This window comes from Cephus cinctus, unplaced genomic scaffold, assembly GCF_000341935.2.
Source record: "Cephus cinctus unplaced genomic scaffold, Ccin1 Ccin1_scaffold0204, whole genome shotgun sequence".
Lineage (NCBI taxonomy): Eukaryota > Metazoa > Arthropoda > Insecta > Hymenoptera > Cephidae > Cephus > Cephus cinctus.
In genome coordinates, this window is record NW_014332923.1 from 722893 (window position 1) to 738440 (window position 15548).

General features: G+C 39.2%; 1 protein-coding gene across 9 annotated transcripts in view; it reads right to left on the reverse strand.

Moving 5' to 3' along the window:
- The window catches only part of LOC107264923 (protein Wnt-2), a 52360-nt gene that overhangs the window by 12164 nt on the left and 24648 nt on the right, over positions 1–15548 (reverse strand). For all 9 annotated transcript variants that reach the window (XM_015733730.2, XM_025082148.1, XM_025082146.1 and 6 more), the window contains one exon: positions 5232–5452. In XM_015733730.2, the coding sequence (XP_015589216.1) occupies positions 5232–5452 (221 nt within the window). The remainder of the gene's footprint in view (positions 1–5231; positions 5453–15548) is intronic.

Genomic DNA, 15548 nt, shown 5'->3' on the forward strand with positions numbered 1-15548 from the left:
AATAATGGCGCTCTGGTGAGTTGTAAATGGAAATTGTCCCAGGGCACAGTGTTGTCTTTGACTATTCGATACGTCGAGCATATACAAGAGCATTTCGAAGCGGGCGGTTGGCATAAACGGCGAGGATCAACAAGTACTGGAATAAAGGCTTGTTTCCAAGTCGCTGGAACAGTCAGGAAATAAATTCCACTAGAAATAAATGACTACCGTCTTGATCTTATACTTCCAAAGAATTAACCGACGTCTTACAGAATCCTCGGAGATTCTCCAACGTACGGTTTACTATTATACCGGGTGTGAGATTAAGAGGCGTCATTGTTCTTAGTCTTATTTGAATTCCGCGCGGAATGTCGTTCGGCAGCGTCTGCTGCTATCGCCTAGTTTCATTTGTGAATGAAAGATAGTTTGCCCGGGTGATGTCGCTGCTGTCGCTGCTGCTGCGAACGACCTATCGTACAAATTAGCGGTAAGATAAAGTCGACAGAGACAGATCGCCGTGGCACTGTAAGATACAATTATCTTGCTGGTACTCGAATGACTGCTGCCCAGTTGCAAATACACACGACTTGCTTATACGACTGACACAGAATGCTGAATCACGTATGCGTTCGCTGAATATTCATAGCTATTCGAGTCGCACCGTTTCATTACACGCGTGCGTTCGATTAAGACATGGCTGCATAGTGATACTTATAGGTTATAAGCCTAAGGGCGATATTCTAACCTATACGATATAAAGATAGAAATACTAGCAGTGTATATATCGAGTAGAGATAAGCCTTCTTCCTCGCTTCGAATTAATTCACAATTCCTAGTGCATTTACTACCTAACTAGTAAGCAAGCAAATAAGACTTTCGCGATAACCGGTCGGCTTGGATTCGCAAATGTCGTGTACGCGCGATCAGATAAATTCGGAGGCGTTCAATGACTGGAGGCCCTGTGACAGCTGCGGGTACGTATTGGCAGACATAAACAATTTTTTTAAATTTCGCGCGCCCAGTCATCACACTTATACGTTCACGTTATATTGGTATAACTCGACTTTCCAGCGGGTTTCCAATGGCTGTCGCAATTAAAGAACATCGATGTTTTTCTCGAACGATTTAAATAAAACGATCGGTCGAGGACACGCGTTCATATCGACGCGCCGCTATGTTCACAGTATGAAGGTAGACAAGGCATGAAGGTATACGTATACATGTAGAAAGGTACAAGCAGGAGACATATAACAAGCTATATTCATGACTATCCCGTGTGTCAGTGGTAATACCTGGAGCGACGAGTGTGGGCCAGTCCAGTTATACGAGAGACGGATAAGACGGTGATGAAAAAAAAAGAAAATGTCCTGTGAATAAAAAAAAATGGAGGGGTTGAAGGAGTTTTAAAACCCTGCTAAAATTGATAAGGTGCTACATTAACGCGAACAACGCGGACGATGACGTTATCCGGACAGACCGAAGTTCTTCGTGTCTCGGTGGACGTGTAGGTTACTTTATACCATACCTTACGTGACTGTAGAGGGCTGGAAAGATGTTCAGGGTCCCTCGACGTTACTTATCTTCGCGCTTCTCTCGGGCTGTCGAAATTATTTTGTCACGCGTAAGATGATATTTGCACCGCGGCGCATCGTATATTATCGACATCGTATGCGAGCGCGAACGTGCGAATATTTATCGAGTCCGAGAGAAGTCAGGTATAAAATAAAGGCATACGGTATAGTATAAATATACGATAGAGATATATGCGAAGATAGACGTACGTTTGTTTTTATTTTATGAAAAATAGTCAACTAGCCGTATTAGGATCAGGAGTGTCTATTTTATATGTTTTGCTTTACGTTGATATATATTACTGGAAATTATCTCTGTACATATGGAGATTGCGAGAGAGCAACTTGAATAATGGTTTTTTTTTCTTTCTTTTTTTATTCGGTACATACCATCATGCCGTTAACGATGCGCTTTGCCCATAGATAAAATACTTTCCTTCTGGTAATGGATCTCTCAGTTACGTTAATTAATTTGTGCGATTAGGGGACTTACGTACGGCCCACGCAAACTGTACCGAAATACCCGGGCCTACACTTGCCGTTTAATTTATGAAAATGTATTCTCTGTAAATTGGTTGAATCACCATTTGAAGCTTCTCTTGGACGTTTGCACGCGTCATATTTGAAGCACTTTGGATTTCAATTTGTGAAAATGATTTGTGTCTAAATATCGTGTGAAGTTACGTACTTGACCGTGCTTAACGTCTAGGCTACCGGAAGTCTATATATAGACGTGAGAGTAATATTTGGTGATAAGTCTCCTTCGATATATACAATTTCCGTTCAAAAAAAAAAAATAAACGCAATCTAATGGTTAATAGTGATTATAGAACTGTCGAAATTTCCCCAGTCTCCACAAATTTTACGTTTCTTATAAAAAATTGTACAGTCATCTCAAAAGTAAAGCCCATGTTAATTTGTATGTTTCCTTTCAAAGAAATCTTCGCGTGTACAGATTATGGAGTACATAATATAAACGCTTTAAGAGCAAGGGAAATATCTTGAGCGTATATTGCTGCACTTAGCCTGAACATGCCGAGCGACCCCGTTAATTTCACTAATTAAGTTAGCGACCAACTGCCCCTTGCTTATACGCGTTATTTTGTGCTTTTTTTTTCTTTTTACTTTTGCGCATTAATTCTTAACTCTTTTATTTTTCACACCACTTCTCCCACCAGAGTAAGTAAGTAGGTATAGTAAAGCTTACTGAACACTGCAGATTTTCTCTTGCCAGCATAATAAGAATTGTTTCACATGTTTTTAGAGGGTGAATCATTAAATTCGAGAACGAAATGTGGTTTTTGTTTGCTTAAAATTCGTTAAAATCTCTTTTCCTTATCAAGCTTTCAATAGCCAATAGACAATCCAGCAGAGTCGTAAGTGAAAGATAAATTGTATTACGATGCGATTGTTGCTCGAGATGTGGCAGAAGGTGGTTCGCATGATTAAATAGCCTTTTCTGAGGATACGTGGGCGAAGATAACGGGTGCCTGCAGGAATCATTCGAATTCTTTCGTTAATATAACGGGTGGACCAAGTAGGAATTGAACTGTCACATTTCAGGCGTTTCATATGTCACGTCAAAATTAATTGTGACGTAAGGACGCGTCGGGACGTCGTAACGCTGCAGACGGTAAGTGGGTGCCATCTGAAGGAATCTTAAAACCTGATGGATAGTCAAGATTAGGGACGGATAAAGGAGCACGAAGGAGTCAAGAAACGTGCCTGAAATACGTGTTTGAAATAGGCAGACAGTAAAGTGGGTTGCACGTTGACATTTAACCGGAATTAGTTGATTTGAATAAAAACAATTTTTTATATCTGAAAAAAAGGTATTCTCTATCATTTGTAACATAATTTTTTTCAATCGACTCTCAAGAGTTCAGTTAGACCTTAACAAATTGCAGATTTACTTGAATCTCTTCTATAGACACTGTTGTAAGTGACATGTTTTGAGAAAATACTGCAGCTAGCTGGGATAGGCTTAGCTGTATTATATGACAGTATATAAATGTAGTAAGTAGCTAATAACAAAGTATACAAGATTATTAAACGCGCTAAATCATCCTTCGTGCAGTAGCAGGAATCACGTTTTGATTTCCGCCGTAGCGCGGTGGCTTAATCCCGGTTTTAATCATGAGAAATCGCTGGGAATATTTACAGGATCCACTCGATCGTGACTAAAGGATTTAATACAGAGGCTTTTAATATCGAGATGACAAATACGTGTATTTAGCGATATTTATGCCAAGGGATCATGTCAGATCGTCCTCACAGTGCGGATTATCCTCTTCTTGAGAGTAGCTACTGCATCCGCCATTTGTCTGTTCGTTCGCGCATGCGCACTCGCGAAGCCGACTTGCGCGCGCATCCTTCCCATTATGCATTGCACCGACATGAAATTCGTCGAAGAAGAATTTCGATTTTCTGCTTCTCGCTAAATTCTACTTTTGGATTTATCAAGTGATAAAATATAAAGATGAGACGCCATAAATACTTCGACAGAAATTATCGAATTGTCGTGACTTTCCGTTGTCGACAATGTCGCACGAAACACACGGCTCGTTATGTTTCGCGTGGGAGTGAATGTCCCTATCTATGTCTCCGCTCTTGTATTTATTTCTATTCCTTCCTTTTTTATTCCTTCTTCCTCTTCTTCTTTTACGTGTATCCGAATGTTCCCCTCTTGAGATTCTGATGCGTTGAGTACAAGTTACGCGCGTATTATGTGGCTGCCGGAGGAAGACTGCTGCATAAACGGTAACACGAGAACCGGGTGCCCACCGGTCTGGCCTACCGAAACGTTTTCCTCGATTTTGTCTCTGATAAAAATGTCACTGACTACCAGTGGACCCAGAAATCCTAATCCTCCTGCGACATCGCGTCGAGATGACTTTAGTTGCGAGTTAACAAGGGTGGAAATATATAAACTCAGATCAATCCGTGGACACTTAACCCATTTCGAATTAACCTCAAAGAAGAAATGAAACTACGTGTATAATAAATTGAAGCATATAACTTACATAATAGCCTAAAAAAATTACTTGGAAACTTGAAATTTTATACGGAAGTCAGTTATATAGGTCGATTATTTTTGTTATTTATTTTTTTACGAAGTTGCTCCGTCACTATCGGACCCTACGGGCGAATCGCCGACCAATGTGCGTTTCATGGAATTCGAGAGAGATAAAAAAAGGGAAAGAAAGAGAAAAAATATTAATGCACCTCCGTGACAAGGAATTTGGATTTTACGCCACAGGGCGCTCACCCCTCATAATTTATCTTCGGTACCGAAGAATGCCGCGGCCTCCCTATACCAAAGAGAACCGGCACTCTATTGAATCGTTAACTAACCCGAGAAACGTAACTATTTACACGGGTAAACCAGTTTCATTATATCATGCCCACCCGTTATAAATACAGATCGCCCGGGACAGAAGGATAGTCATTTTATAACCCAAAGTGTGGTACCCTTTGTAATCGTTGGTTACCGTAGTAGCACACCATTTTATGTTTCCTTTTTATTTTTCTTCAGCCGTCACCTGTTTTCCAACATATTTCCCTCTTCAAGACAATCTTTCACTGCCGCAGAAATTATCGTCGCCATCTTGGTACTACGATCTTCCGTTATCGACATAACCCAACCTAGCCTAACCTATTTATCAAAAGCCAATTACTCACCTACAACCACAACATGACCAAAGACCTGATCATTGGCCACGTGGGAACAATTCCACCGATGATGCCTGAATTGATGCCTGCATTCCCGAAGACCCATTTCAGCGCCTTCGCCGACGGCTGGCATCGCGTGCGGCGCTTTCCTGCACTGTTCCCTCTGGCCCTTGGCCAATCCTGGGATGCGACCACAGACAGCAGCGCCAACGACCACCGCTCCAACCACCCTGGATCAGAAAAAGAGATTGCTCTAACAGTAAATCTTTGAAAAATCAGAGTTTTCACAGTAGCTACAATTTCACATCTTGTACATACACAGTGTATATAAAGATTATTCATCCAAGGCTAAAATATTATTTAAACCTAAGACTTTCTAGTTCTTATCAATTTAATTGATCTGACTCTTCCCAGTTAGTGAACGTCGGTTTAAAATCTTAAAAATAATCATCCACTCTTAGTGCACCATTATTCATATACGTTTCCGTACATATACATATAGTAAAGTATCAAAAGGCAAGCACGCCCGCAAATCATCGTTATTAGTTAGTAGATACCGAAATCGTTTGGTAGACGACTACCTTAATTGTAGATAAATAAGGGAACGGGTTTCGATAAATTTTAGTAACTCAGGGTACTTGACGTTGGGCAACATTGAAGTATTTCTGGTCCCAGGTCCAATGACCGGTAGTGAGTCTACCTGGCTAAACGTCGAATTAAATTCCGATAAATAAGGACGCGTGAAAGCCTCCACGATCGTATTGAATAAAAGTCAACAAACCTCGTACCTATACTGGCTATCCTACCTATATCCGCCATGTTACCAGCGCGATTCCTCATTAGCATTTTAAATTTCTCCCGCTCTTCAATGGCTACGCGAGACGTTTCCACCACGTTTTGTACTCTGTTATAATTTGACAAGGATCACTTAAGGAACAGCAAAGGTTCATACCCAGACGCACGATTCTTACCGATATCTAAATCCATATATCCTTGAAAAGTCACTTCGACTCCCGTGTGACTTCAGGCAGTAAAATTCGTAGAAGATCCTCCCCAGCATAGCTAATAAATTAAGTCTGTGCTAATTTCTACAGTGAAAATATAAGTGGTCGGCTGTGTTCCTCCGTATACATATATGTATGTATATAGACCGCTAACTGTAGCTAATGGTATAGCAAAGTCCCGAGGCAATTACCAGGATACGACAGGAATCGGAACATTATCAATTTCTCTGAACGAGATTTACGTGTTCGCAACAAGGCGGACGTCTCTGAATTTTTATAAGGATACAGTGGTAATAAGCCACTGTCTCTAATGAAGGATTACACCGAGCGACGTAGGTGCCGATCTCACTGATAAAACTCGTCCCGAAACGTTTACGAGACACGCGAGTATATTTATTCCGTACGGTATAATTTGCGGAGAGAGTAGCGAAGAATCCATTTCACGCTAAATTCTCTCGGTTTGCCCCGAAGCATTCGTTCTAGCAAACACGCATGTCTAGTTCGGCCCAGCTTCCTATAAAAAACATATATAGAAATTTGTGTGGTATATACCGAATGTACTATTGCGCATGTTAAGTACATACAATCATTCAGTACTGCATAATAGGGTTAGTCAGTACAAAGGCACCACCGTTGGTTCTACCATAGAAATTAAATAAAAAGGCTAACTTCAGGTTTTGCGAGTTATAGGGATATTCTATCACTAGCGCTGTGGCTCCTCTATTGTACTTAATGTATATGCACAACCGCATCCCAATAAAAGGAAATAGAAACTTGGAAGTACCGTAGGTCGGTGGACAGTGTTGCGGCTTTCGACTAGAAAGATCGGGGTTCGCGTCCTGCTCCCAGCAGCAGTTAACCCATGAGTTTTTTTTTCATAAAAAATCTGAATATTCATACAGATTTCGCCCAATACTATTTAAATTCGGTGTCCAAACTACTAGTGTTTTAGGACTTGACACTTGTCTCTATAAGATCCGTCTCCCGAAGTGCATTACTAACTATAGTTGTTTCACGAGTTCGATGTGATTTTTTGACAGATAAGAATCAATGAAGTCTCTATCAAGATACACGTGTCACTGTATACAATTTTTGTTAAAAATTATCCATACTATATTACTGTATTGCACTAAATATATTTTATTTTTCTATTTTTAAATCAATTTTATGAAAAACAACGTATGATTTTCCAAGGATTGCGTTGCTCGCGAAATGCTAAAAAACACATTGAAATCATAGACCGACTGTAGTCACTGGCGAATATCCTATTGGGAATAAGGCCATAAGGAAAGGAAGGAAGGGAACCAGTAACTACTATGGCACGTATCTTCTGTGTAAGGAGGATTCAGTAAGGAAAAGAAAAACTAGCAAGTAATCTAGCAATCAAAAAGGTGGTTACCAATAATTAATAAGTCTAATTTAATCGTTAGATAATGAAATAACTCTCTGTATCAACAATCCTCTCTATTAAAGTGCGTTTGTCGTAAATAACCCTGCACTATATTTCCCTGTCATTTCGTATATGAATAGTATAATGTATGATGAATAATGTATAACTGTATACCCTTTGGACATTGAATAGGTACAGTACGATCGTTGATATCGTCCTGGACCGGATTGCTTAAGCAGGAACATATATTAATCGATCCCGGAAACATACAAGTCTTTGCGACACGTTTGATTCATATCGGATCTTACTTTCTCGCCTCGTTTATCTACTGATTCCTACATTTTCTCAGTATCTATTTAGACAGGCTGACAAACGGAATGCAAAATATTAACAGCGGGTAAATGTAAAAGATGAATCGTACGTTGACAAGTCAAAGACTGATTATGACGTGTCAATAGTTCGGTACCATTTTAACCTTGTTTTACATACTACCGACAAGAGGTAATACAATTAGGTACCCAGAGGGTGGATAAAGGTAAAAGTAGAAGAAGAGAAGGCGGAGAAAAAAGCCCGAGAAGAAGAAGAAGAAGAAGAAAGGAAAGAGGTTGAATTTCTGAGAAGCATGAAATTGCGACGATTACGCTGCATCCTGGGGCGAGTTATTTGCATTGGAATGCACCGGCGCTCGGTGGCCCAAACTCACCACGCGCAAGATAATCTACAGGGTGTCCTGACAAACGTGAAGAGCACCGAAAAAAACGGGGTTGAGTAATTACCACGAGGAAAGGTCAGACCGCGAATTTAGGATCAAGGTCGAAAATGGTTTAAAACTGGTCGCTGGACCATTAAACCCGAAAAGGTCGAATATTGCGGAACAGGTGGCTGGCATGAAATGAAAAACTGTCAAAAAAAGCTTTCAAAAATTTTTTTGACATCAAGCTGATACTTTAAATCGTAATTGGATCGCAATATATATTTTAGATTTTATAATTTTCAATGCATAAGCTATACCACTGGTAAGGCAAATCCCAGGCAGCAGGTGTGTCGTAAAACCTATATTACATAATGTGGCAATAGAAAATCCTGTCCTATCGGTATAATGCTGACTCAATAAAAAGTGATGAAAGGGTGGCCAACTGACGTCGGTATTAGTACCATTAACGAACTATGAATGATGTGGAATCTAGAAGGACTTTAAGCGTTGCAATATTTTCTCGTATTAGTTCAAGCTTATATGTCTATGTATATTATCGAAACGATTCCCTAATGATAATCCGTATAATATCAAATCTGAGTAATTCCATGACCTTTTACAAGGGGTCGTTCGGTACTGTAATTCAGAGGCAAGATAAAAGCGTGAGCTTGTTTTTATATGTACGCAAATGGCAAAGCAACTTAAGTACTGCTTAATTAGTCGTCACGGCGTCACTAGTTATTCTAATTAGCCACGCTTAGCTAAACCATTATAGTCCAAGGAGCACATCGCCAACGAGGAGGTCGCCAGTGTAATAATTATTCAGTTGTTATACTCAAGCATAGCGGCTATTAAGAGCGACTAATATGAGTAGTATGCGAGGCGTGGGTGTCGGACCCTCAAATTTACACTATAAAATATTCCATCGTATGCGGTAGATAAAATATGCTGTCTGCTACTTTTTTTCTTTCAAAACATTTTTGTTAATCTTAAAAATTTTTTTATTATTTCTACCAAGATTGTGTCTCCGTAGAATGCATTTAATTGCCGCGACAGAATTCTCGTTAATACCCTCGTCAAATTTTCAAGTTTTTAAGAAACGCATCGGCATGGAAATGATTTTAATGCTTATCTACTTTACACGTTACTTTACGCTTAGTTTTATTATATATTTTTCAACAATTTTCACGTTTCATTTCTTTTTTTCATACTTCTTTTTTCATTCTCGACCTCGGAAACAACGGATTTATGCATTTGCTCGGGTGCAATGCGCACACTGCCATTAGTCAGTAATGTATAGCATTACGCCCTACGCGTACGCGGCCTAATGATGTGCTATTTGCAACAGGGTACACCGGCACCGTAGGCAACAAGCTATTTGAAGTCGTTGTCAGGACCAATTGTTAGTCTTCCTCCCTGAAGAATGAAATTTGACCAGTTTTCAAGAAAGTGATAAAATTCGAAAAATCAAATTAATACTTGAAGTATATAAAAAAAACAGCTTAACCGAAATTATAATGACAAATAATACAGATAAATAATAATTGTAATTATAAAACCGTGAAAGTTCCAAGTATCGCGGAAATTTCGCAACAGCTGCCCAAGAATTTGAAATCCCCATCGATCGAAGTCCAGTGCCTTTCGACATAAAACCCGCAATATAGCTATTCTCGGAAACTTTAGTACAATGAAGATTACAGGCATCACGCTTGCTTCGGTTAGAAGATAAAAATATTAAAATCGTGGAAAATTATTGAGTGCGCACTGACTATTTTACATAATGTGTCTGCGCCAAGCTACTGTTATAATATTTATAATACTTCTTATTACCCATAGTCCTTCTCTTTTTTCTCAACTTTCTCATATTCATAACTTCCTTAAAAATTTTTCGAATATCTAATTTATCCATTCCTGTATAACCGTGAAAGTTCAACCTGGAATAATTCCGTGAATTCTCAAGAGTATGTCCAAGATTCTTTAGTGCCGAGTCAATATCCGGTGACGAATAGATATCTCGAACTTGTTGTCAGGCCTGATTTCACACTAGCTACAGTAAACGTAATAACTCTATTCATGATAGATAGTCAGATAACCAGTTGAATATATACATATATACACATAGACATGTCTCATTCAAGTTTCACTCACTGTACAACAATAATCGTCCCATCAGATACCAGCATCCATGAGTCAACCAGATACGTAAAGAGTAAATGATGATTGCGTGAATAGCATTAATCAGCAAAAAACTGCAATCAACTACCTCCCGTTGACCCTAATTAGAAACTCATCAGTTCATCACGCATTAGCTACACCATCCAAGATTACAAGTGGTTCGGATGAAACATGCGTGCGTACATACGTGCGTGCATCAAGTTTCATAATCTTTCACGACTTTCGAAATATGTCTATGATAAAAAAAAAGATCTACAACTTTCCCCAGGGCAGTAAAATTTTTAGTGATCCATTAAAAATCCCCAAGAAATATAAGTTCGTATCTCCACCTACCCAGACTAACCAAATACCTTTGGTAGATCGTTCGTAAAACCAGAAAATGCTGAAAATATGATTACCCAAAATATGCCAACAAATGATTAAATCATCATAACTATATCTATATATACAAATACAAATAGTATATACATATATACACAAAGCAAGTAGCCATGCTTTATAACGTATAAGAGAGGATTGTAATCTGGAACTGGAACTGGTATCTCGATGTGGCTCTGGTCATGGAATATCATGAGTAAGGAAGAAAGCTTCTCCTGGGTTTGTTCTTCGGAGTGACACAAATCCCTAGCTAATCCGTCCGTCAAAAAGGCGTGTCATTGCACCCAAAGGATCGTACCGTATTTATTGAAGGTACACAGTCAAGTCTGGCTATCGTGTATATCGCAGCCAGTATACAGAGTCACTATTGGATTCTTAGCAGTGTCCACTTTAGCACTTTATTTCGATGATATCTCGATAGAGCAAAGCCTTGGGTCTCCATGGGGGTCCACTGTGAGAACCTGACCATATGATCACGTCACTTCCTCAAGATAGTTAACTGTAAACTACTGCTTCGTGATCGCCTACATATATATATATACATAAACTGTGATAGAAAAGTGAAGTTGGGTATGCCTATCAGTATAGAATAGGTGAACCGAGAACAGATCGTCTTCGTATAAACCGAAGAAAGAAAGTTCAGAGACTAGAAGCCGCTCGCCTCCTCAGGATCAAAAGGTCACTGTCGTTAACGTCAAAGAAATTTCGTCGCCTCGACCAAGAACATCGCCGTACCTCGATCCTACATACAATTAGTCGCCATGGGAGGGTCATTTTTTTGAAGCTCCATCGAAATTCTATGCATATGCTCACGTTTCTATGATTTCCGTAAACGTTAACGTATAATGTGTTTACCACCTACCTTCGTTTATCTTATATCTTTGTATTATTGAAATTTATAGAGAAATTTCAGTATAATACAATCTTACTTTTTTTTTTTTTTTCTTACCTCGAACCATTGGTATGACTGGCAATTTTATTCTTTATGCAAATCCGTACGTGTTTCTTGTAGACGTGTGGCATTGCTTCTGCGATAGTAAGGAGTAGTACCGAGAATCGCATATGTGGCCCGTGTGCTCCAAAGACATTCATCACGGGATACCCTTACACGAGAGAACCAGTAGCCACCTTGATAATTACAGAGGTACCAGTGTGCATACAGATCAGTCCACACGGGTGCCCATGGTGTTAAACCATAAATGTTATCGCTCGCGTCTCGTTTTGCAGAGGTTGCACCATTACAATTTTTTTATTTAATTTTATTTATTCCACCCCAAAGATCATTGGCACTAAAGCACCTAACGTGCTGGATGGATGGAGCAGTATGTTATTGGTATGCCTGTTACCTGGTAAAGAGGGATGGAGCGGATTCTTAGAGTGGGGGATGAAAAAGAATATTCGCAAAATAAATTTGAAAAACGGCTTAAAACACGCCATATCGCCAGTACCATCATTCCGTATGACGTCAACTCGTAGGGACGTTATAAAGTGTAACTATGCATTCAACCAAACGAGTTAGAGTATCGTGTAAAAGTGCATCGTAAATTGCACGTTGCCGTTTCCGAAGCAATGCATTACTTTGCGGGTTTCATCATCGATAAGCGATATATACTAAGAAGGAGGTATGCATCATCTCCTTATCTAGCAGGAAGATTCACGACTCGCGATCACGAACGCTTGATATAAATAAACTCGCTGCAATAAAATGCATGCAACGTAATATAGTATTGTATAGATACATTATACAAAAGATATAAACCAGTGAACGTATAGAGAAGAAGGACGATTCTTATATAACAAATACGTATTAGCATCTGCTTAATGCTATCTACATAGTGTATTCTCAAAGTGATCTAAACTTGTCAAGGTATAATAGATTTTCGTGAGACCAACTCATTTCAAATAAGACATAGTTATGTACATGGTAACATTTTGAAAATTCACTGAATCCATTTTGGTCCTCACGGAAACGGGTTGGGAGGTCCGAAATATCGTTTATCCCAGGTCGGATCTTCCTTACATTTATTTTAGAGAGCCTTGCTCGTAGGTAATGTGTATATGGACGCATTTCGTTGATTGGTCCTTTTACAAAAAGTGAGATTTTAACTCAGTAGTGGCTCTCTCTCTCTCCTGTCATCCACTCTCACTCTTACTCTCTCTAACTCACTGTCACGTCTGACACCGTGTAGCGAATGGGTTTCGGCTTTTTCTCTGTGACGAATCGAAAATGCGAAGGGACGTCTCGTGCCCGTTGGGGTAGGTCCGTCAGGAGTACAATGCAAGCTCATAGATATTTAAATGTACCTTTGCAAGAATTCTTTAAGTACGTAAGTAGATGTGTATTAATATGTGTATACCAGGATTTGAAACGAGCCATAAGACTATTTTAACCTGAACGAAAGATTATGACTGGATGAGAAGAATGTTCTTGGAGGTATAAAAAAAGAAATACCTGATGATCATTGTTTGGGTACTCGATACGGCATCACGTAAGTCCCCAGGAACTCGGGAGTCTGCACTCACAGCACAGTGATCTCACTTTGCAATATTCATATCCACTTTGCATTGCATATTCGCGCGATATGCATAGATAAGGATTAAGGACTTACTAAGTGGTCCGTACCATACGTGGGTCGGTGTTACCACTAGGTGCATTATTTAGTGCACAGGTACTTCGCAAACTGTATCACTTCGTATCTAATGCCCGTATTTACGTTACGGTTATTGAATCTTATATTTCTAGGATAACTTGTGTCGACGGAAGTGCTCGCTTGAGATAACGCGCGTTCCTATACTGGGACACCTACGTGGGATTTCGCCCCCGAGTGTATATATATATATATAGATTGCATTCAATCTGAACGTGCATTTCTACTTCTAAGCGCGATCACGGCCTATTATGCTAAACCCAATCGAATGGTAGTCCTGGTCAATTAGAATTATCCTGTTTACGCGTCTAATTAAGGAAATCGTGAGAGTTAACTCATAATTACATTCAGTATGTAATTTAAGGGAAAAAATTACGTGGTGGTATAAAATTAAAAGACATAAGATAAGTATATGTCAAGGGTGTATAAAAATAGTAGAATAAAATTTTTTTTAGACGATCTAAATGATTTAATTAATATCGATTAGATTATTGGTATCTGATACTTGTCCGTCAAGAAACATAATGTTATTCTTAATTGCGATAGATGGGAACTAATATGTAGGCGGAATAAGTTTGGCTTTGATTGATTTTAAATAATCTCACAGACAACATATATAGATGATGCTTGACTGAATAAAAATGATATCATTTAATTTGCTTCGAGTCTTTCTTTTGCCGTGACGACAAATGACGTCCGAATGACCATTCGGACTGCCACAGGTCCTGCATAAAATTCAAAACCTGTCAAACGTCCACCGTCCGAGAATTCCAACAAATCCTTTGATATTACGAGGCGCGTCCTGGTTATCGTCGGACAGGACACTTTCGGGTTAACTGATCCTAGAGACCAACGTTCGTACTTAGCCGAGGCTAATTAAAAGGAGCCATTGAGAAGACCTCGAACTGAGATAAGATCAGCATTGACGCCATGGGACAGAAATATTTTCTTTTTTTGTTGTTTTTTTCCCCCTTTTCATCCTTCTCCTTCTTCTACCCTACATTTTCCGGTAGAAAGTGAGAAATCTCACGCAGACCAATATACGATAAGAATTAAATTCTTGCACTATATCAAGATCCATCCAGTTTTTATTTTTTTAATATATAAAAATAATAAAATTAATACGAACAGTTACTTGACTTATGAATCTTGGAAAAATATATTCTGCAATTTTTCATTGAACTTTAATATGAATTTTTCTATTAAAATTCATTTAAAAAATCATTTGCACGTTTGACACTTAATAGCGGCAATAGCCGATCCTTATGAATCGGCACTGTGCATGGTAAATAGGCGAGGTAAAGACTCCGTATAATTTTTCCATTATCGCCAATGCGAATAGACGAATCTTGCGGTGGCTTCTCCAATTCCCACGGAGAAGCTTGTCCAATTTTGAAATGACGGTTAGTAATACGTCAGACTACTATGCCTGTATACTTCAGAAGGAGGTTAGGTCGGGTTAAATGTTAACATACAAATTATGCTAATATATATCTGTAAATCCAAGCCCGCCTAGGCAGCGCGCGATTAATCATTCAGCGCATTTTCCACGAGTTTCTGGAGAAGTTAGGATGACCAGTTGTATATAGTAAAATAATAAAGGAAGTCCTATATGGTTAAACGAAATATTTGAAAGTATAATTTTATAATCTTTTTTCCATTCCATCTCGACCAATGCTGTGTTCTTACACATAATTTGTCCGAAGACATAATTCCCCTTGTTCCCAAAATATTAATATTACGTTTCTCTACCGGAGAAAGAAACATCCCTTCCTGACGGTCCTGTTCATCCCCAGCCTCCGCGCACGAATATTTTCACACTAGACACCCATCACGTTACGCTTCGTCCAGATCCTTCGGATCCTGCCAAGGAGTCTAAATCTGTCACGTGAAATCATTTCCAGGATCTACGAAGAGATTTTTTATTATACGAAATACCCGTGCAAAAACTCCTTATAATGGCGTTTGATATAGCACATGTTACACCCACACGAAATTACAGCTGGAAATTCATAACTTAGCATCAACCCCACGGGA